The 23560-nt window shown below is 41.0% G+C and overlaps 1 protein-coding gene across 3 annotated transcripts in view; it reads right to left on the bottom strand.

The window, feature by feature from the left end:
• Positions 1-1327: 1327 nt before the first annotated feature.
• The window catches only part of C13H1orf159 (chromosome 13 C1orf159 homolog), a 33356-nt gene continuing 11123 nt past the window's right edge, over positions 1328-23560 (bottom strand). The window contains exons 1-11 of one of the 3 annotated variants that reach the window (XM_006277793.4): positions 23426-23488; positions 22652-22759; positions 17458-17613; positions 17212-17302; positions 13954-14029; positions 11795-11899; positions 10807-10875; positions 8868-9002; positions 5864-5889; positions 5336-5366; positions 1328-3692 (exon numbers count right to left, since the gene is read on the bottom strand). In XM_006277793.4, the coding sequence (XP_006277855.1) occupies positions 3595-3692; positions 5336-5366; positions 5864-5889; positions 8868-9002; positions 10807-10875; positions 11795-11899; positions 13954-14029; positions 17212-17283 (612 nt within the window). In that variant the 5' untranslated portion in view covers positions 17284-17302; positions 17458-17613; positions 22652-22759; positions 23426-23488 and the 3' untranslated portion in view covers positions 1328-3594. Of the gene's footprint in view, positions 3693-5335; positions 5367-5863; positions 5890-8867; positions 9003-10806; positions 10876-11794; positions 11900-13953; positions 14030-17211; positions 17303-17457; positions 17614-22651; positions 22760-23089; positions 23387-23425; positions 23489-23560 lie in introns of those variants that run through there. The other 2 variants (XM_019494034.2, XM_019494033.2) reach the window with 2 other exon arrangements.

Raw genomic sequence — 23560 nt, 5'->3', positions numbered from 1 at the left:
GTCAATCTGTCACATTCTCTTCACAGTGCAATGTGCACTCACCTTCAGCTGGTGTCATGTGTGTATCTTAGCAGGGAGACAGCTCCTCTCAGGTATGCAGAATATGCTGCCTCAAATTGTCCTCTGCTGTTGTACATTTGCTTGGTTACTGCTCTCCTCGGTTCACTTGCCTCCCATTCCATCTATTGAATTCAGTCGGGTGGCTAATGGCTCGGGCACTGACACTTCGTCTTCAGGAGCTGGCGGCATTTTCAATGTGCACCGTGGGCAGAGTGTGGTTAAGTGAGAAATCCTCTTTCAAACTCCTCCCCACCTCAGTCCCAGTGGAATCATTTCAGTGTCGATTGCCCTTTATATGATGCACTGTCATCTTTGCTTTGACAACACAGTTTATTGGCGTTTTCACAGTGCATAAACACCAGGTATCAGCATTTGGTTTAGCTTTGCTAAAAAACAGCATGATTTCTCCTCTGTGGGGTCTCTTCTCCATTACTTTAACTTGTGCTTTGCGAGGAAACAAACACCTTTGTGCTTTCACTGTCTGGAGTTTAGATGTCTCACAGCACACTATGCTTTCCATTTGGCGCAGCTCTTGCTGTTGCATCGATTATTTTGCAAAGCAAGTTTTAAGGACACAAGAATATCTTTTCTACTTCTGCACCATATTCCTTTGTCAAAGGAAGCTCTTTGCTACTAAGGAACAAGAGATGGGGAAAAGCCTACTTGTAGTTAAGTGAAGTCTATTGTGCAGCTGCACAACTATTGATCCGATTCACAATTAAGCAATACGCTGCACCCCTTCCTTGTGTGCGTTTGTGTGTGTGTACACATGGGAACTACTTTTATCCTACAGCCTTGTCACGTTATTTTTTGTCCCCTTGGCATGAGATTTGAACCAGCTTATATCAATGCAGGGATGTGCAACTCTACTGTCATTTGCATCAGCCTCAAATTCTCTGCTAGCATAAATACATTGCCTTCAGGAGGAGTGAATGCCAGTAGAGAATTCAGGCTTAAGTGGTTCTATCTTCCAGTCCTTGTAAATGAGTACTTATGATGGTAAGCAACTTAGAGAAGACAGAAAATTTAATGCTTAAAAAGAGATTGTCGGCTAGTGACAAGGAAGTCTGCCTTCCTCTTACTATCTCTGCTATCATAGCGCATAATTAGATGGGAGCATTATGAAGATTTTTTACTTTCTCCTGAAATCTCCAATCTGGTAGAGGCAACATGCCAAATCAGATGGACTAGCGATCTGCTTTATGTGCTAATTTTGTCCCTTTCATCCTAGGCTTGGAAAGGAAATACATACGTGACTTCACAATGGTAAAAAAAGACTCAAATATGTTTATTTTGGCACAATTTAAAAATACCCCAGTACATTAAATACCTTCCCGTGTCCTCGAATTAACCCATTAAGTTCAAGACTCAGAGAGTGAGTGTTTATTAAAGCCAGCTGTATGAGGGGTAAATTAAAGACCCAATGCCATAATATATATATAAAATAACACCATAAAGAAAGACAATAGTGGATTCTGCCTGGGGAAACAACTGGGTCAGATGCATTAATGAAATCAGAGCAGTTTCTGAACTGCCAATAAGAATAAAATTTACTTCATTTGAACAGAACTGTCAGCACTGAGAAGCCTGAACTCTTATCTTCAGAAAAAGGTTCTAGTGCATCAGATACTTGCCCACTTGAGGGTCAGGCAGGGTTCACTGGACAGACGTCTACGTAGGAATGACGTGGGTGACTTGCAGTCCCAACACGGCAATGAAATGGATGACCCAATGATTTATGTAACGAAAGAATAGATAAGCATCTATGCAATTTTAGCGACAAACTCAAGAGGAAACGCCCTGCCTTCAAAAAGATGCAATTTCTTTGCACTATATTATTGCATAGTTACTTCTTTTCCTATAAGGTTAATTCGGACTTTGTCACTTAATAGCCGTTACGTTTTCCTACCGCCTCAAACACTCATTTGTACCAGTGATAAATCCTATTGATATGAGGAGGAAAGATGACAGACTAACACTGGCAAAGCTGATGTCACCTGATCGGGAAACAGGCAAACAATACACGTAGTATTTAAGAGTGAAATCTCTCCCTCTCATCAGTGCCCCACATTTGCTGTGGCTATTCAGTTTGAGCAGATGGAACAATGTAAAGTAGGTGCAATTTAATCATAGTATGAGTCAAAGTTTTATATTTCATAATTCAGTTTTTGTGGTCAGCAGGCCCCACTCCATCACGAATTCTCTTTACCCCACTATCTTGCTTCTGGCTGAAAGCTCTTAAATAAGACTGGCAGCTCCTCCTTGGCTCTCCCATGAAATTTTACTGTATGACTTTGAACAAGTCTCTGACCTTGGGCAGAAAGGAATCTGGATCTAGAGGTTTGTATTGGCTCGAGACAGCTATTCTGGAGATAGCGAGGGTGTGCCCTTATTAACTCAAACCAAATCACTACGTTCCCCAAATCCTGATGGCCATACCACCAGCTGATGACAAAGCTGACCACAATGTTTTCATTTCATCTCTGGATGTAGAAGGCCAATTCTGGTAGTGAGGTTCAAACAAGTGCAGGTGGTGAATATGGAAACCCAAAGGCTGCCAAAATCTGCTGACTTGTAGGTCTACCACACACTAATGAAGGGCTAGTGTGAAACATGTTATGGTACTGTCCAGTATTCATGACAGCTCTGATTGAAATCAGTATGTGGACGCCCACTGAGATGAATAAGGATCATGCAACCTACCCAGGGAGATCTGCCTTTCCTTCCCCAGCCCCAGCCACCCTCAGACATGCTAGAATTCAGGCAAATTGTAGCAGGAGGGAGGGATGAAGTGAGTCAGAAATAGTAGCTTATCAACTGCAAAACCACAGCAAATGGTCTCAACCAAATTCATCACTGGAAAGTCTCCCATTAGCCTGGATCTGACCCATACCAATCACAGCCTTCGTCAGCACCTAAGACGACAGTACCCTGATAATAAATCTAGGTTTGGACCCCAGTTGAAGAACCATGGTGCTCTGTGCTTAAGAGGTTGAAGATGATGCTTCTGAAGGCATCAGTTTTTGCATTGAAAAACACTGCATTGGAAGGTACATTTCTATTTTCTTGCAGCTTTAAAGTCATGGCACTTGGTCTTAACACCGACACGTGAGTCCTTTACAACAAGCCCTCCTCACTGAGTAACCCCAATACTCTTCATTGGACTGTGGCATCAAGGTCTTCAGCTCCAAAGCCAGAGATGCAATCACACCGCAGGAAAAAGGAACTCACCAGAACAGAGTGTACCAAAAAAGGCAGATTCTTTACAGGATTTTAACATAACATCAATTAGGAGACACATGAAACCATAAAACTGAACAGTGCATTTCAAACCCAACAAAGCAGTTCACAGAACTGGATTTGGCCAAGCATCTTTGCATTAGTCTGTCTTCCTTGGTCTGCATTTGGCACACGCCCTTCTGACACAGTAGCATTTACTCAGTTGCTTGCGATGCTTTCCTGGCACTTCTGTAGACGTAGAAAGTTTCTTTGACATTACGGACACTTAAGAAGTCCTCCGGTAAGTACTGAAGGCTAGACATTGCTGACCCTGGTTTCTGCAGAAGAGATCATGGCAGCAGACGCAGACATCACTAGTGACCGATCTCGCCTGACGTAACGTGGCTTTCGAACTGAAAAGATGGTAGAAAATAAAATTCTATATATGGCACAATATTAGAAAATGAAAACAGACTACTAAATATCCCTTCTTCTGAAGAGAACACTTGCTTGAGAGATCAACAGCTCCAAATCTTGTAGATCTTTCCAGTCAGCCTTACAGTGATAGGCCAGATATTATTCACATTTCATAGTGCCCCTGCTTATGTTTTCTGCAGATAAGAGTATTGCCAAAGGGCAGGCAGGGCCCGGGTATCAAGAGCTAGAGCTAGCCTTAAAGACACAGAAATTCCAGCTTCAGAGCAAGTTAGACTAAACCTGAAGGAAGGCCTAAAAATGAATCTTATCAAAGATTCAAAATCTTAATTCTGGTACCTCATTTAAAAAAAAGAATCTACACATACAAATTAAAAATAGAAAATCAGTAATTTAGCTCATTTAGAAAGACATTTCATCCAGTTTTTGCAGTTTGTTCCGTCTCCCTTTGAAGTAGATTTGAATTTTGTCATTTTCTTCAAAAGACCAGGCATTTAGGAGTCAGCTAGTTTTTTTTTCCCCTTGTACTGCAGTGATTATACTGCTTTGTAGCCAATATAAAAGTTGCTTTGATAACTTGATGCGAGATTGGCAGGTACAGTTTTGAAGCATTTATAAGCTGTATTATGTATAACTGGCTTTTAAAAATAAAAATAAAATGTTGCTGTGTTTTCAGAAATGTGCAGAATGCGAGAGAAAGCTTATTTCTCCCTTTCACAATGAGATTGAATTCCCCTTCATTCCCATGGAATGAAGAGGTAGCCATCAGGGTCTCTGCCATTGAACTTTCTTGTTTGCATGTTAGCAACCTTGAAAACAACGTTCGTTAGTGTGTTGCTGTCTTTGGTGGCATTTGTAAGCACTTGCTTTTTTCTCCCCTTAGTGCTTTTTTTCTTTTAAATTAAAGCCATATCCCTAGAATGGATGATTTAATTATACACTCAGTGCTACTTGTATGAAGTGCTTGTTAGGGGAGAGAGAGACCAGTTAGATGAGCTCCTCTCCAGGGAACAGGTCGCAGCCTAAACTCTTCATGCTTATTAAAAACTGCCTTGCCAAAAATCCCACAATTTTTGTGTTCCAAACAGCACAAGTGTCATTTGTTTCAGGAAGGGTGACATGCTTCAATCCAGTGAGCCTGAAAATGAGCCATCCAGGAATCCTCAAGATGGTTCCAGCCTAAAAATATGTTCCAGCCTGAATAATTCATTTTTTTGAATACCTCTGAAAAAATACCATCGTGCTAAACTCTCACTCATCTACTTCTAAGCCATCTCTATCTTAGCTGTCAAAGCCACCATTAAGGAAAGCGTGCTTTTTACGAAGTAATATGGTATGCCTACGTTAATGCCTCCAGTTATACCCAATTAAGAATGATAATAATTCAGGCATTGCCAGAATTTGTACCCTCAGCTGCCTTCATGGTTTGATTTCTGGAGGGGTTCTTTTCTTTGGGGCTTGCTGACTCTTCTTGATACACCAAGTATTTCAATATTTTATGGAATATCTTTTAATTACTTTGTACTTCTTACCTACTTTTAATCAAAGGAGGAAAACAAAGAAATGAGGCAAGTCATTTGACATGAAAATATTGGTTGTAAAATAGGGAACAACTGCCTACCTGAAGAAGTAGGTGGAGGTATCATTGATGCCTGCAGAATTAATAAGGAATGAGTGAGATACAAAACACCTTTGTCTTTACAGTTTCTACTATAAAAATTAAAAGTTGATACTGTAAGGTTACAAAAATGCAATGTTCAAGAAGTGTCATAATAACTTTCCAAGATACGAAAAGCTAATGTGATTCTTAAAAAATCCATTTTCTCATTGTGAAATGCTGCCTTTAACTTGGTGTTTTTTCCCCTACATGCATAATACAAATACTAATGATGCTCTATTTTCTGATCAATTTTACTTCCAGTTTCTTACATGTTCATACAGGATAGCAACCCACTTTTCCACATCCAAAAGGGAATGTTTGCTCGGTTGACAGGATTCTTTTAAAGTAATTCAAGGACCTTTCTTATGGGTCTTACATTTTGAAAGGAGTTTCACTTTACAGAATCTAGATTTGGGGCTGACCTAGCCCTGTATTCAACCCCGTAAAGAATGACATCGGTGCACATTAAAAAAAAATGATTTTACTTACTGTTTCACTGGGCTGCAGAACAGATGCTAAGGGGGAAAGGAGAGAGAGACAGAGAGACCATCACTGCTTTAGAAGGTTAGAGCTGCTCATTTCAATTGTGTAGATACTGTAGGAAACAGTTCTGTAGTAAAAGTGAAAGAATTATTTAAATCTTTCAAACTGAATAATCAGATCAGCCCAATATGCCTGAATTGAGGCAGAAATCTCTTGCGTTGTTTTGTGGGAAGCAACAACTGAGCCACATTTGAACTCTTCATTAATAGAGCTCCTTGCCCAAATAACTTTTTCAGCATTACAGGGTTACAAAGCCCTCCAAAATATATATATCATTCTTACAGGGTTCATCCTGTTCTCAGTTTGCTCCCAGAGCTGCCAGAAAAAGGAACACATGGCAGCCTTACTATGCTTAGAACAAGCTGCAATGAAGAAAAGCAGCAGTAGCCAGCTCTCAGGAACAGAAGGCAGCGAAACAGTTTGGAGAAAGCAGCAGATACAGGATCATACCAACCTTTCTGCAGACTATGAATTGTGTTTGTGGGCAGCATGCCAAATATTAACCCCCAAAAGTTAAAAACCAAGGCACCTCTAAGAAATTCCTTCCAGGGGGCCATAATTCTCCCTCAGTGAGAAACCACTGTTTCAACTACTTGGGCTTCTTAGGACAAACAAAGGAAAAATTCTGCTCCACATACCGTTGAACCCTCTGTGCTACTTTGCTGCCCTGCCAAGATTAAAGATGTCACAGCATGGAGGCTCTTGACCCACTTACAAACCCAAAAGCGAGTCCCACGTTAACTAAATCCACTGAAAGGGACACCTAAGAGCAGCCTGCAGATTTCAATTTGTCCGTTATTGTGACATGCAGTTTCTTTAACACTAAACCGCTTAGACCCTAGGTATCTATTATTGTACACTTTATATTAAGAGGCATCACATTCACTGGAACTGCAATATATAATTAAGTTACTATGGTTATGTGGAAGATTTCTGAACTCATTTTTGAAGACCTGTTTTTCTTTGCTTGTTTGTCACTCTTATTTAGTGATTTCTGTGTGGAAAGTTTGGTTCTGAATTGGCTCCGTTTGTACCTAATTGGAGGTGAATGGATTACCAAGCTAGTTAACAAGGTACTGAAACATATACGTTTGCTAAGACAGAAGCAGCTCTCAAATAGTAACCACTGCACATGGGATTGACAAGGAAAGTGCTGGGGAGGCAGATTCTTTTCAGCTTCTTTTTTTGTCTCTAATGGTACCAAAGTTACTGATCAAATATAACACATTTGTTCCCTAGCTTTGAAAGGCTGGAGTCCAATAACATTCAGATGTGTTACGTAAATCTATTGCAGCAGAAGCAACTGAAACAAAAGCCCAGTAGATACCATAACAGCTAAATATTGGGGAAGTTTGCCCCCCTGTGTAGTACTATTGATTTCAATAGAGATACTGCAGGAACAATTTCAACTCATTGCATCTTAGCTATACAATTGAATTTCAGATTTACATTGCTTCCCAACACTGTTGTAGAAAGGCAGAAGCAGGAAAAAAAAGTCTTGCCATAAGAAACAAACAAACAACAAAATAGTGGTGGGTTCACGCTATAATTGTCAGGTGATTGATTCCTGAGAGTCCCAAGTCACCCTACACACAGGACAGGAAGATGCAGAGGAATGGTGGATTCTACCCCATTTTACTACTGCTACCTCATCTTTGGTAAATCCCATTGCTCTTCTGTGCTTGTTTTGCCTATTTGTAAGAACAAATAATGCAGCAGGGTGTTGAGAGGGTCAGTCAATGTCTGAAAAGTATTTTGAACACAATGGGATGAAAACTAGTGTTATACAGAATCACAGAAAGTTAGGGTTGGGAGGGACCTCAGGAGGTCACATCTAGTCCAATCCCTGCTCAAAGCAGGACCAGCCCCAGCTAGATCATCCCAGCCAAAGTTTTGTCTTGCTGGGACTTAGAAAACCTCCAAGGACGGAGCTTCCACCACCTTTCTGAGTAACCTGTTCAGTGTTTTACTACCCGCCTAGTGAAAAATTTCTTCCTAATATCCAACCTAAACTTCCTTACTGCAATTTGAACTTATTGCTCCTTGTTCTGTCATCTGCCACTACTGAGAACAGTCCAGCTCCATCTTCTTTCAAACTGCCCTTCAGGTAGTTGAAGGCTGCTATTAAGTCCCCTTTCAGTCTCCTCTTCTCTAGACTCAATAAGCCCAGTTCCCTCAGTTTTCTCTCATAAGTCATGTCCCCCAGCCCTTTCACCATTTTCATTGCCTTCCACTGGACTTTCTCCAATTTGTCCACATCCTCTCTGTAGTGGGGGGGCCCAAAACTGGACAAGGTACTCCAAATGTGGCCTCACCAGTGCTGAATAGAGGGGAATAATCACTTCCCTTGAGCTGCTGGCAATGCTCCTACTAACGCAGCCCAGTATGCCATTAGCCTTCTTGGCAACAAGGGCACACTGCTGGCACATATTCAGCTTATTGTCCACTGTCACCCCCAGGTCCTTTTATGCAGAGCTGCTGTCCAGCCAGTTAGCCCCCAGTCTGCACCGGTGCATGGGATTGTTCCGTCCTAAGTGCAGGACTTTGCACTTGTCCTTGCTGAACCTCATGAGATTCCTTTTGGCCCAATTATTCCACAACAACACTCTCTGTACAGATAGCATCAGCTAATAAATCTGATCTAGAATGTTTAGTGACATCTAACGTGAAGTGCTGGATTGTCAGACCCCTTTGCGAGCTACAGACCATAAAAGAACCAACGTTAACCTAGGACAAGACTGTCCTGCTGCACTACAAAAGTATGCACAGCCAGTGGAGTGCAGATAGTGTTTATTCATTACATTTTGCTTTGGCTGGACAGCTTACAACAGCTACATAAAAATAATTTAGAATGCCGAACTCTGGAAGTTATGGAAATGGGGTTGGCCTTTGCTAAATCTGCTTGCTAAACTTAAGATGAAACAGGTAATTATTTAGAGAGATTATTTACCTTTGTTTCTTCTGTAGAATATATTTGGAAGTTTATTGGCACGTTTGAGGTAGAAGAATGAAGCCACACACAGAATTAGGAATAAACTGATGAAGAATGTCCCTAAGATGAGCGAAGCTGCCACTTCTGGACCCGCTGTGAAATCAGAGGAAATAACCTATTATTCACTAGAAATTGCTCACGATACAAGGGGCAAGGCAATTTATTCTCTCATTGCTGTTATGGAAACTATGGAGTAACTCCCTCCTATTTAGAGGAGAACAACATTATCTTTGTATACCAAAATCTCTCTCATGAAAGCCTTCTTGAAATGGTTAGGAATCATCTTCCAATACTAATTTTACCACACTGCAGCCTGAACCAACAACCAATGCAATTTTGTTTTTCTGAAAACATCCATATACTTTTGTTCCAAATGTTTCTGCTTTTATGCTTTTCAAAACCAGTGTTGGCAGGCACTGAGCAAAAGCATCCAAAATAAAAAAAAGCATTTTAGATAAATTTAAGTTGCTTCATACAGAACTGGCCAAACTACAGACTACTTGTCCACTATACCTAGAAGCAGCCTACATGCATCTCCTAGGAACACTAGTAAAATTTTTCTTCCAAAAGACTTGCTCTATTTGCTTCATTTTTCTTGACTGAAGTCATTATCACATGAATAGGCAACAAATTATTTTAAGCAAAGGAATGCTGAAATTCTTGTTGTGATTAGGACAAAGAAACAACAGATACACCACCTCCAGTGTTTACTAGAAAACAGACTTTTCTGCATAAAGAAACCTCTGTGGCATCGCTCTATTTTCAATTTTCAATCTGCATTCTGAATCAGGGTGAAAGACTGTTTAGTGAGATTTCTAAACTGCAAATATTTTCCGAAAAAAATCTGTATACATGTGACTGCACCTTCCAATGCTGGTTCCCAAAAATTTGCAATGTGTTATGAAGAATTTTCTGTTAACTCTTCATTTTCCTAAGCAGGATAGCTCTTTTACACCATTTGGATGCTAACTTCTCTATGATACTTTTGTAAAGAAGGCTGGCCTCGATCACATGAAGGACTAAAAGAAATTCAGTACATGTTTGATATGCGTATGAAAACAAACTTGATTGAGAAACCTGGAATCATAATGGACTTCATACAAGTATGACGGCACATCCTACACCGCCTAGTCTCCTGAGCAGACCGCAAGCTAACAACCGGGATGTCTTGGGTAGGTTCTGCTTGAGAAGTCCAAAATAATGAAGGTGAAACGTGTGTGCACTGGCAAAGCTGTCTGGAAGGAGCCTGAGTAACACCTAACTGTATGTAGACCCAGATTAAGAAATTGCAGTTAAATCTTCCAATGCATGAGTACTAAACACAAAGTAGTTATTTTAAAACCAGCCCATGAAGTCACTTGTCTGGGATTCTACCTCCAATGGTGACCCACACTTCAGCAGTCAAATATATCTGCTTGCAATACATGTAAAACCAGTGCATGCAAAGTAACCAATCTGAAGTGACTGATGAGCAATCATATGTGGGTTACAATGGCCCCCCAAATTAAAAGTGTCAACCTTTATTCTAGGGCTGTAGTGCCTCAGATTTCATCAGAATTAGTAACATTAAAATTACATACAAAATTCCCCATGAGCCTTGCTGCAGCAAGGTTTAACACTGAACTGGCAAGCAAGCGGCATAATCTATACATCTCTCTAAACTAATCTCTTCATGATTTGCTGCAAACGGTTAGAGTAACACTACAAGAATTTGACACCTCAAAGTCTTGCTTTTTAAGAAAAGTTCTACAAAATACAGAATGAATTAAAGTTAGCTGCAAGCCTTAAGATAGGGGATCAAGCTTCTCACAAAATGTAGCAAACAGAATGATAATGGGGGGAATGGAAAAGACAACATAGAAGGCTACCCCATTATAAGACATTTCTATTTACGTACCTATATTCGGTAGGATGGGGGTTACAGTGCTTACATTCATTTGGAAATGCATTCCTCTGGTAGGAGGAGCTATGTGAGGGGGGGAAAAAAAAAACATTTTTTTAGGAAGCACCAAAACAGTGCATATTCATTAATGATTATAAGCGATAAACTTCATCATACTTGACACCAGCTAATTACTGAGAAGCTTGAAATCTGTTTTCCCCCCAGGAGATAAATGCTATTTCACAATATCACCTCTGCCACTTCCAGAGAGGGGAAAAAAGAAAGAGGTGTTTGATCACCCTCTTCTGGCAAAGGAGAGAACAATTCATTCCCCACAACCTTTTGGATCAAGGTTTTTTTTTTCCCCTTCCTAGTTTGGCTAAAAGATTTAGAGTCAAATAAAAGCATACCTCAGCGATGAAAGCAAAAGAGGGAGAAATCTAACCTCTTCTGTGAGAGAGAGTGCAGCTGAGCTTCCTGAAAGAAGGAGCTATTTGTGCTCAGGAGGGATCCCTAGCACATGCCTACACCAACTGCCTCTTTCCAACAATAGAGGATAAAGCATCCAAGAAATAAAGTGTTCATTATGTTGGTCCATGCAAGTCTTTTCCTTCTTTTAAACATTTTGGTATTTAAGAGTTTGCAAAAATTCACACAATAAGAGTTCTTACTGCCTGTAAAGATCAGACATTCTGGCATGTACACAAAATATGTCAAAAAGGAGATTATGATCTTTTGTCTCCTAGACTCTGGCCTGTTGAGCCTTACACAGTTCCACGGCAGCCTTTTATGGTTGATTTTAGGGAGACTGACAGGCTCTGGAGGGAGTTTGAAACCTCTATCCACCTCAGAGACCTTATTTTACCCTTAAGTAGCTTTGGAACAAAGAAAAAAATATGTAGAAACCAGAAACCCTCAGCCTCTTCTAGGATAGTCTTGGCTGGACGAAGTGTGTACAAATAGAGAGGCTGGCACACAGGAAACGGGGCGACAGATAACTTACTATTTTTGCAATCACTCAGATTGTAAGCTGATGTAACAGGAGTGGTATCATTCTTGCATTTAATACAGCTGCTACTACCATCCTCGTTCCATCTTCTGTAACAACCTGCACAAGAACAAAAGTGTACACCATGCAGGAAATAAGTGTGTCAGGAACATGTTCCTCTTTTTTTACAATCAAGCATCAGAAAGCATGAGCTTCTGTTCTATAAAACATATGCACCAAAGTGGTCTTGCTTACTATTATGCTACACAAAACAAAGCCCTTTCCTTTCTAAAGCTCCCATTGTAACAAGATGTACCCTTTATACAGGAAACTAAGGACACATAAAAGTTACAAACAAACAAACAAACACAAGAGGTTATTTTAAGACAAACCCATTCACCACTTAGCTTTTTAAAAGTACATTATAATTTCCTCTCTTCAATCATTCCCCCAACCACCCTTAAAGAACTACTACATAGAGAAAGCCCTGCCCTCCTTTCATTCTCCCTGCACTTTCAGACTCAGACACTGCTAAAGAAAGATTTAATACCAAGAAAAATAATTTAAACTCAGAAAGGAGGAAAAAAAAAACCCTTTGTGAATGAACAGATACATGAGACTCAGCACTGTCAGTCAGTCAGAGAGCAGGCAAATTAATAGCATCAATGTAGCCCATAATACAGATTTATTTTTTTTTTATGGCCAAGTCTTCTCTACTATTGTGTAATTTGTTTCAGGTCAAAAGGACCACAGCCTGTTTCAACTATTCTGTGACAGATGGTAGCTCTTTTATATCAGCCATTCTACCAGATAGGGGTGGAAACTGATTAAGCTTTTGTTGTAGGAAATGTCTTTGGGTTCCAAGTTTCTCAATTTATGTTTCAAGACAAAAAGTTTCTCTCTCTCTGATAAAGAAAGGGGGAAAAACGTTAAAGGCACACCTTCAACACCAACTTTATTTAATAGAATAGAGATGCAATCATTTCCTTTTTGCCTTGTGTCCTATGACATACAAACCCTGAGATTAGGAGGATATTCCTACTAGATCATATTACACTCTGGATTTTAAAGTTAAAACTCACTGTGCTGGCTAAAATCCAGTTCTCCCGAGCCTTCAGCCAAACTGGGATCAATTATCCCATAAAGCATACCATTAGTAAGGCGCTGATTTGAAAACAGCTCTGCTGTTAGGTTTTCCTCAGAGGGAAGCTGCACGTTTGATGCCCTTAGTAATAAATTACATCTGACATTTAATCTAAACACAAACAGACCCACTGTAAGGGCAAAGCCTTTCTACAGTAATGGGAAGGAAGTGAGAAAGCACTTTATCTGACACCAACGATTTTGGTAGATTAACATTTTACAATGCAATATAAGAGAACGTGATTCCATAACTTATGGACCACAGATTTGCCACGTTTCGCATCATTTAAGAACAGAAACGGAAGCAGTAATCAAGTAATGTTTAAATAAACTAAGAGCAAAGCACTTAGATTAGATGCGTTTAATTGGCATTTTAATATCTACTGCAAGGAAAAGACAGACTGCAGGGTCTGTGTCTTAGGTAAAGGGGTGATATGATTTTCAATTCTTTAGTTTTAAAGCAGAGTCAGTAATGTTTGTGCCTGCACATTCTTAAACTGACTTGGTGTCTACAACAGATTAATTTAAAAATTTTAAATTCAGCTTAAACATTAGATCTTCAACTTATTTCATAATATTATTGGAGAATGACAATAGCAGAGGGAATCAACTAGGGTTTCTTTAAAGGCCTACTGTGACAGAAAGAGAGAATGCAGCATTTCCCTGTAACAAAAAGATAACACCGTTGTATTACAATAGCCAAGTCAGAAGTCTTTCTTCCTGTTCCTTTGGCCGCCTGTTGCTGCGTTTTTGTGATACATACCCAACACCGGTACTTATAAATATTAATTTACAACACATGTTGCATCATGTAACTTGTACCAAGTGAGAACCTAAAAACAAGTATGCCAATGGAAGGCAGTGAAAATCTAACTTTTATAAGATACATATGGCACAGTGAGAAGAGAACAGCATTCCTCAAAATGCTGATATTCAGTATCTCCTCCTTCCTTCTCCAGTTAATTATATTCTGTTTTGTCACTGGCTACAGAAAAATACTTTGGAATTTCCCTTGAGCAAGATGACACTACCTGGACTGCACTGGTTGGTGACAGGACAGGTACTGTTGGCATCCAACACATCGATGCAACACTCTGACTGCGACACCTAAAAAGAGAAAAAGAGCATTTTTCCCACGGCTCTTGGCTTTACATAACACGGCTCAAATCTCACGAGGCGCATCCAGACAAGCATGGTTGTGCACTATGTGGCACCGCAAGCATGTTTTCAGCACCACATACTGCACAGTCCAGCATTCTCTGCACTGCAAGGGCATGCTGTCCGAGCGTATGCTGCTCCAGGGTTTTTTCCACTTTTTTTTTTTTTGGATCCCTGGATATCCAGGGGTCAAAAAAGAACAATAAAAACCAAACTGCAGGAAAAAAAACCCGGAGCAGCGCATGCCCGGGTAGCACAGGCTGCTGAAAAGCAGAGCCGGGATGCCTGGAGCTGTGCTGCAGCTGCCAGCAGGACTGCCGCAGCTGCAGCCCTGGGAGACCCCTGGGACACCAGGTATGGCTGCTGGGGCCCAGCTTCCCCTACCACCCCTTGGTGTAATTTGGCATGTGCCAAAGCGCACATGGCATGGGCATTCCCGGGGACAAGTAGCAGTAGTGCAAGGTGCACTGCTGCTACTTGTCCCCAGGAAACCAAATGTCCATGCATGTCTGGTTGCGCCCACTCAGTTTATATGAATGGTAAAATACAACAGCAGGTGAGACCTGTGGCAACAGTCAGTTCACCATCACTTTTTGGGATAAACAATACTAAGGGATGCAGAACAGGCTGTTTCGTTCTAACACGACACGCTTAACTTGCCCAGGCCAGGTTTTTTGGAAATGAATGTAAAAACACTATGCATCAGTGCTGACTTTGGATACAGCTTTAACGAACGGCCCTTAACAGCACTTGCTAAGCCAAAAAAAGTACAGCTATTACCAAGGATTTTTCTCTTCTTTGGTGAGACCATGGAAAAGAAATCACAGCAAGATTCCATTAATAGATTTTCCCCTAGCCGCTTTCTTTGGGGAGAAGAACAGATCATAGGAGCGTTGACAGTGGAACAGATTCTAAAGGACCCTTCATTGCGAGAGGCTGTACTTCCAGAACAGTTCTGGTCCCTGATGGCCCCAGTCACATCTCCTGATGACACAAAAGATCCACTGGAATTGTGTGGCCAGAGACTTCCCCGGGCCACGACTGCTTCAAAAACTTTCCTCACACAGGGGGAACCCCTCTAGAGAAGGGGCCCACAATTTACAGTTAAGACAATATATCGTCTACCTTGATTAGCCCAGTCCCCACCCTTTTGCAGAGATGGCAGACTAGCAAAAAGTCCGTTGCAGGATGCAGGAACCTGCTGACAAGACAGCAGAGCAAGGCCTCCTCCTGGCACAGATCTGAGGGTCTGTCTTTCTCCCTGCACTCTAAGGCAAGGCAGCCTGTTATTTTGTCTACGCTTCACACTTTTGGGTAGACTCTTAATTTCACAGAGCACATGCAGAAATAGGGATCTTTGCATTGACGTTGTAGTTAAAATAAAAAAACAAACATGTAAGACTGTCAGCATCACGGCAAGAACCAAGCTCGTGTGCGACAGCTCACTGAATTAAGCCGCTCTTTTTGACTTGTTTAGATGCACTGACAGTAGGACTCAATTATGAAAAAATAAACTTGCTCTCACTTTTAGGAAGTCTACTATAAAAAAGCACTCATTAGAAAACTTGACATTGGTGTAAACAAGCCAATCTCCATACGGGAAATTTTAAAAATAAGTGTTTCTGCAAGGAAAATGTTACTAGCAAAATAAGTGGAAAAGCCATTCTGTCATTAGATACCCATATTGCAATAAACAATAACATCCTTTTCCACATTAAAAGCAAAACAGGCCAAAGCTGAACAAGCATCTTCTTTACAGGGCTAAAATGTCCCTGAAGACCATTCTTTCTTATTTAATTATACACGTTTCTTAAAAACCAAAACAAGAAGAAAAATAAAAGACTGGTTTCCAAATGCTTTATAATGTGGGCAATTTGTCTGAGCAGAGGTGGGAGGTGGGAACTCCCTAGCTTTTTCCAGCTCTGCACAGGCTCACTACAGGCACATACCCATCTTGACCACCAGTAAAATAGGAATAAAGCTACAAAACACCCCTGTGAAGTACAAGCCTGCTACCATCTTGTAAGCTTGCTAGGTAGCATTTTGTGCAACACTGAGAATACTAAGTGTGATTAAATGAAATTCTCCTGCCAAAATAGCGAGCTAAGTAATTTACAAATCATAAAGACTGAAGTGAAATGGGTAGAAAGTAAAGACTGACTAGTACCCAAGCATGACAGATCACACAGGTGATGAGAAATAAAAATATCAGATAGTGTGTCATTCGCTCCTGAGGTAGTTGAGATAATGAAGTTTAATTACAGGGACAAACTTTACCGAGTCAGTAGAACGTGGGAGGGAAGGATATGCTACAGTAAAGAACCAGAAAGACGTATCAATGAGAAAATAGGCTGTTTAGTGCACATAAAGGCTTGTAGGTTGAATTTTCCTGGAGAGAGGTTATAGGTTTCTGTCCATTTGCTATGGAATAAAGCAAGAGGCAGATTCTTGGGCAACTTTTTGAAGTCATTATATTGCAGGCCTTAGTATCTAGCTAAGATACTACCATAAAGTGTGAAAGATGGAAAAGGTTCCTTGGGTGAATTTGATATCTTTTATTAGACCTTGGTCTAATAAAAGATATCAAATTCACCCAAGGAACCTTGTCTGCCTATGTCCTTAGCCCAACACGGCTACAACCTAAACCCCTGCAAAGATGGAAAAAGCTTTTAAAATCATGTTTTTCAGTGGGTGTTCTGCTACCAGCTGCCTTTCTTCTAGCCAAAACGTGCGTCTCGGGTGGGTTCAGTACTTTGATAGACAATCTATTCTCAGGGCAAGTTCAATCTCACTGGGTACCTAAGTTAATGGACGGATGCAACATCCAATCAAAAATGTTGTTCTGAGGGCTAGTTCTTCACCCCTGTTGGACGGGGTCTGCTCAGTTTAACAAACAGCTCATTGGCCACAAACACTGCCTGAGGAAGAACAAAAAGGGTAATGACATTTAGTGCTGCGATCCAGGTACACCAGTTTTTTTGAAAGCAACAAACACTCTGACAGCTACAATGCAAAGGAAAACACACCTACATCCCTCCTGGAAGTAGATCAGGACATACACGGGGCAAATTTGAACCCTTCCTTCAGGGCAGCATGACTATTCGTGCAGCGCTATGGCATACAATACGTACCGAACTTTCGGTGGATTTGCTAGTAACTTCAGCTACGAGTCTAGTTAAGAGAAGGACATATGGCACTGCCATGCCCAGGGATGAGAGATGTCTAAATAAAAAAAAAAAAAAAAAGGACAAAAATATAGCAGCATTAAAAGACAAAGAAAGTAGAACCTCTCTCCATCCAAAAGAAACTTCTGCTGAAATGTTATTTAATCAAATATAAAAGCTTTAGATCAAGTGGGTCTGAGGGGAAAGACTTACCTCAGTTAAAGGTACAATTTTGAGACATTCAGGATTCTCATTCCAGCTGCAGAGGGGCAGGTTCTGATTATGGCAGACGTGTGGTTGCTAAGAAACAAGGAGCCTTATCAGTCTGCTCCCAACAGGGCCATGCAGAGACTATTCCACACCCAGGATCTAAAAATCAATGCGATTGCAAAAGGAACAGTTACTGCCTGGCACCATCACTGATAAAACCTCCCCACAACAACTGACTCTGGCTGCAGCACTGAACTGGGAGGGATTGGGACCAGGACAGAGAGTGCGCAGCTCTTCAGAAAGGCAATGTCATAGTTATTCTTCCCGCACGCACGGCCCTAAAGCATAAATCAGGATGTGAAGGTGCAATATTACTGAATTGAAGGAGAGGATCAGCTAGGAATGATTTCTGGCAGCAATAATTTAATGAGGTTATTTCCAGGCTATCCATATTTAAAACAGAACGCAGTTTTTCAAGCTATGTACAGTCTCTTTTCCCCACTTTTTATACCAAGCCTCAAAGAACCCTTGTGAAAACCTATTCCGTTCTCCCCATAACATGTTCAAATAACCAAAATGTGTATTCCCCATGCCTTTGTGTTGTTCAGATCCTTTCTATGTCACCATCATGTCATCTAAACACTCTGCAGTCAGTGTAGTGTATGGCAGCCAGACCTATTTTCTCTGAACAGCTATGCCTGCAGCTTGGCTGCTTTTAAAATTTCCGCTTTCATATTAGAAGAGGAAAATTGGAAACATGAAAGACGTCCTGATTGCGGTTTAATAAGAGGAAAAAGTTAGAAGTGGCTGACTGCAGCCTGAAAGCTCCAGGTGGGCCTTCACATGTCTCGTTTCATAAACCAAAACTTGTATTGAAAAACCTGTTTTATAAAAATCTCCAATGGGTGACTTTTAAATAACTCACAACACTATTAAATTAGCATGAGTCATGTAAATGTAACCCCTGACCAAGTATAAGAAAGCATAAGGAGTCAATAAACTGTGCTAAACAACTGTGACTTCAGGTAACTTGGAGGAAAACAAAACATTTATGTATTAACTTCTGTAGACGCGGGCATGTGCATGTGCACATATATACATCCCTTAACTCCAAAAATTGGACTAGTTCAGTTTTGTGGAAAAGAAGCATCCACTTCACATTAGCAGCCTTCGCAATTTGCACCCTCCACCCCAGAGGCTCTCTCAAGCCTAAAGAGTAAGAGCTGAAGGACAGAGAAAGAAATCCTGTTTTACTCCTACATGTGGTCCCTTCAATTAGGGCTGAATTAGGCACTTTGGCAGAGCTGTGTGGGAAAAGCTTGCACTGCTTCAATACCTATTACTGTGCTTAATCAAGTGATGTCAAGTCTTTGGTCATGTCAGTCTGACACTTTGCATGATTTCCTCAGCTCAACTTTAAAATTTGTACACATGAATAAAATGACACTACTGCCAAATGATAAGCAGTCAGTGAGTTCAAGTTCATTATGCCCTTGGCACTAGGTGACATTGATAATTGAAGACTGCAGAAGAAGGCTCAGCACCTGATTAGACTCGCTATTGGTGAGGTAGATTATAGCAATTGGAGGATATAAGTGGTACATTTCTACCATGAATGAAATGGTTCTCCAGAATGAGACACTTACAGAGAATTAATGAGCCTCAAGAGTGACTGGATTAACTCTGCCACACTTGGCTTTCCCATTACAAAATGTTATTGAATATCCTGCACTGGGAAGAGAGAATTTGGGGTCATCTTAACTTAGACAATGGGCTCTTAAGATTTTGGGGGAGAAAGTTCAGAAATAAAAGTGGTTATGAAAGAAAGAGGAAGATTCAGATTTTGAGAAGTAGCTTAAAAGCAGGATGGGAACAAATGTATAACCCATAGTTAGGTTACCAAATTGCTGGTCAACGAGTTATTTAGGAGCTTGTTGGGTGTCAGAGAGCCTTTACTGTAAGTTTTATTCAAAACTGCATTTTCAGCATTCTTCTCAGATAACTGAAGGAGACAGACTGTTTCGAAATTAGAGCATAGGACCTAAATTACAGTTCTGGTTCTCCCAGTTACTTGTGCAAGACACACAGTTGATCCATGCTGCAATTTACATAATTGTAAAGCAGGGAACACACACTCCCACTCGCACACACCCACTCTGGCCATAAAAATCTGTGTAGGGTTATCACCAGAGAAAGAACAAATTTGCTTTGAGTGTTGTGGGTTCATCTTTGTTTACAGGACAGGACTCCACAAAGATGTGCTTTAAATGTCCTTCTCCTACAATTCAAATACAAATTCAGCAGCTGTACAAAAAAACCAAAGTGAAAAAGGACTGACAGTGTAGATGAGATGCATGTGGTAGTTAAGTAAAATGGCCAAGCCCCTCTAGCAAAATAGTGGAATAATGAAGATTACCTTGCATGAGACCTGCGTAAAGGATAAATGTTGCAGAGTTACACACCTTCACTGAATATATTCTAATTGAAAAAAAATTTTTGGTGTTGTTTACATACCCACAATTTTAAAAGCCAGTGGGCTTGCGATTCATAGTGGAAATGACAAATAGGATTCAAAAACATCAGATTAGAGAGAAAGTTTGTCACATTACCCAAACACTTATCAAGAACAAAAAAAACAACCCAGATTCTTTATGGATTTAAAGGAAGCACCCCAACTAGAGTTTTCAGATGACAGTAGACCCGTTTCTGGTTTCTGAACACCTGGCCTATAGTTAGAATAACAAAAAATTAGGGTTGGAAGGGACCTCAGGAGGTCATATCTAATCCAACCCCCACCTCAAAACAGGAACATCCCCAACCAGATCATCCCAGTCAAGTTTTCGTCTAGCTGGGTCTTAAAAAACCTCCAAGGATGGAGATTCCACAGCCTCTCTGGATATATCCAGCATAAAGCTACTTACAAAGGGCACACACATCAATGTTCTGTTAGAGCACTTTTAGCCAAATCTTAGCTGCTGTGAATGAGCACAGGGGAACCAATACTATTTTTTATGTTTTTTCAAATCAATCCAGCCCAGGAAGTCAGATCTAAAGCTTTAAATCATTTGGTAACAGTGCATATATTTTTAACATTTTCTGAGGCTCACAAAATACACCAAGAGAAGTTGCTTTATCTATCAATCATTTTTTACATCTCATCCCCAAAAGACAAAATATTGCTTTTATGTTGAACTAGACCTCCATTGAGAAAATGTCCTTGGTTGCTATAGCCAGGTGAGGATCAATTTTCATTATTTTGGCACTGTGTATGAGCACCTGTCAATACTTCCTTCATTAGTATAATAAAAGTTAAATATTGGGGAGAAGCAGAGGAGAAATCTATTTATTTGAACAGGTATTTTCTTGTCATCTAAAACATATTTATCTTTCAGGAATGAAAAATCGAATTCCTTCTGCAGAAGAAAACGTTCGCCTAACTAGCTACTTTCAGAATGACTGATGCTTATTCCTGTGGGACACAAATAGCTTTTCGGGATAGGCTCTACATCTCTTATATTTCCATTCCTGAAATACATTAGGCTACTAATCAACATGACCATTGCATTTATGGACAAATACTTGTTCACAGCTGCTGTAGATTGCACTGAACTAGAACATCTGCCCTGCAGCTGTTCCTGCAGAAATAGAACATGAGATTATCTGCCTCTGAATTGTCAGTGTGATTTGATCTTCCTTCCCTTCAAAAAAGGCAGTATTTTATTTTGTTTGAACCGATATTTGCCTATAGAAAAATGAGACCAAATACCAATAACTGTTTTTAAGACCAAAGATCATTTGTAATGTTCTATGCCCCCTCCACTTCCAAACTAGAGCTCAAGGCACCCAGCTTATTTCTTGTAAACTTTATACTAAGAAAAGTTTTGCAGCACTGGACTTGGGGTTAGAGAAAACCAAAAGTACTTTGAAGTTTGTGCCCTAAGAACATTCAGACAATTGAGTGATACCAGTAACCAGTATAAGGACGTGTAATGTTAATGAAAGGTGTCAGACAGAACAAAAGACTCAAATTTATCATTTGTATAAATTTGCGCATAACATATGCAAGTTTCCTAAAGTTTTGCCGGTAGTATATGGATCTGTCCTGCACTCCTGCTTTAGCATGGTTAGAGAAAGAGCTAATATAGTATATCCTAAAGAACCAGGTCACAATTATAACAGTGGTTTTGTGCTGCAGACACTAATTCACTAGGAAATAAATGAGACCACTTAACTCATTTTGCACAGGCTCCCAGTCATGAAATAGTAACAGCTTTGTTACCATCACCTTAGAAAACACTTTAAGTAGTCATTCTGACTTTAGAAGGAAAGGCTGTATGACCCTTAAAAGCCTTCTGTATGGGACACTGCACACAAAATCTCAGTCCAAAGGAGGTAAAATTTTAGAATTTGTAATTTAAACAGAAGGAGGATATAGTTTGGTCAGGATGTGGGGGGGAAATCACAAAACAATTAGACAAAACAAAAACTCAAAGCCAAGAACACAAACAAAAGAGCTCCATGTTGCATACGCTGTACATTTTTCAGGACTTCCACTTTCAGTTTAAGAAGTTAAGAGCCCCAAAGAAAACTATTTATGGTTTAGCCAATAACATATATTTATAAACAGACATAAAATAAAAGCAATGAATATCAAAATGCTAAACACATTCTTAGTCCTGATCTTGAGTACAGTAAAGCATTGAAAAGTTTCAAGTTTTTACTAAAGCTGTACGTTCCTTGCCCGTACCTGCGTTTCCTTTAAAATCAAATGACCAGACAAGCAAAACAAATTAACCCTTTACTCAAATGAGGGCGCTGTGTACGAAACTAAGAGCTAATTAAAAGATTTCATAGCTAAGAACAATCAACTGTGTTAGCATAGGTGTGCTTTCAGCATCCATTTGGTTTACAAAATTATGAAGAAACAACGTAGGCATACACTCTTATTTTTTTGGCCAGGTCTAAGCCAAAAAGAAAAGAAAGCGGAGAGAAACTTGGTGCATACACTCTAGGTGGCTTTCGTGTCTGATTATTAGATCCAAATGTGAATTTTTATTACCTTCGCTCTACTGCCAAGTGCACTTTCCATTCAGAAGTGACACTAAGTTGCTCATCGCTCTCAGGAGATCGCAGACAAGACATTTGTCCCCAACTTCATAAGCCACAGATTTAGAAACACCAAACAACTCTCACTTACCATCTTTTTCAGAGATCCACACTCAAGTCTGGCATCTTCCTTTTTAATACAGAAGTCGACAGGTAGCTGCCAATTTCTCATCCGCGCCGCAAATATTTAGCCAGAAACCTACACGGTAACAGAACAGAAACGAGCATCTGAGCCCAGCGTAGCACAGTCCCTTAAAAATGAACGCTTCGAGGCAGACTTGTTTTTCCAGCTCTCCTTAACACGCCCGCGAGGCGGCGGGAGTTGGGCCCGCTTCAAGCCACGCTCCCGCCACGAGGGGGGCACGGCTAAAACGCGCCCGTCGCCAACGTTACCCCTAAATTCGGTTTAGTTTCTACGACAGGACTTGGTTAAATGATGTTGACGTTGGCAAAGTTTTCTTCCCATAGCATAGTTTTACAAATTGGCGTTTTTTTAAAAAAAAAACTTCTAGACACAAAGGTGTTCAACCTGCGGCCCCGGGGGGCCGGGGCGTGTCAGATTCGCGGTTGTTCGGGGTGGAAGGGGCTCGACGAGATCATCGAGGCCACCCCCCTCGCATTTGGGCAGGAAAGGCTGATGGGGTCAGATGAGGTCACGGCGCTTTTTGGACATCGTCAGGCCTCCTTCTAGAGACGGGCCCTTTGGGCCCTTGGACCCCTTCCTCTGCCCAGCCCATGAGTGTCAATGGGGTTGGGGGTGTGAAGAGGAGGAGGAAGGGCGCAGACGGGGGATCTCCCCCACCCCCATGAGGCCGAGGGGTCGCCCCCCAGGGCCGCTGGGCCTCGAGCGCCGCCCCCGCCTCACCTGGGCGCGGAGCCGCCGGCAGCAGGTTCCCGCTCGTTCCCCCCGCCCTCCCGCGGCCCCGCGCCTCCCTGGGACATGTAGTCCGCCCCCGCCCCGCGGCCGCGGCGCTCCGGGCTCGCCGCACTACAACTCCCA

This window comes from Alligator mississippiensis, chromosome 13 (assembly GCF_030867095.1).
Source record: "Alligator mississippiensis isolate rAllMis1 chromosome 13, rAllMis1, whole genome shotgun sequence".
In the NCBI taxonomy this organism is placed as follows: domain Eukaryota; kingdom Metazoa; phylum Chordata; order Crocodylia; family Alligatoridae; genus Alligator; species Alligator mississippiensis.
This window is presented reverse-complemented; position numbering and strand designations above follow the sequence as displayed.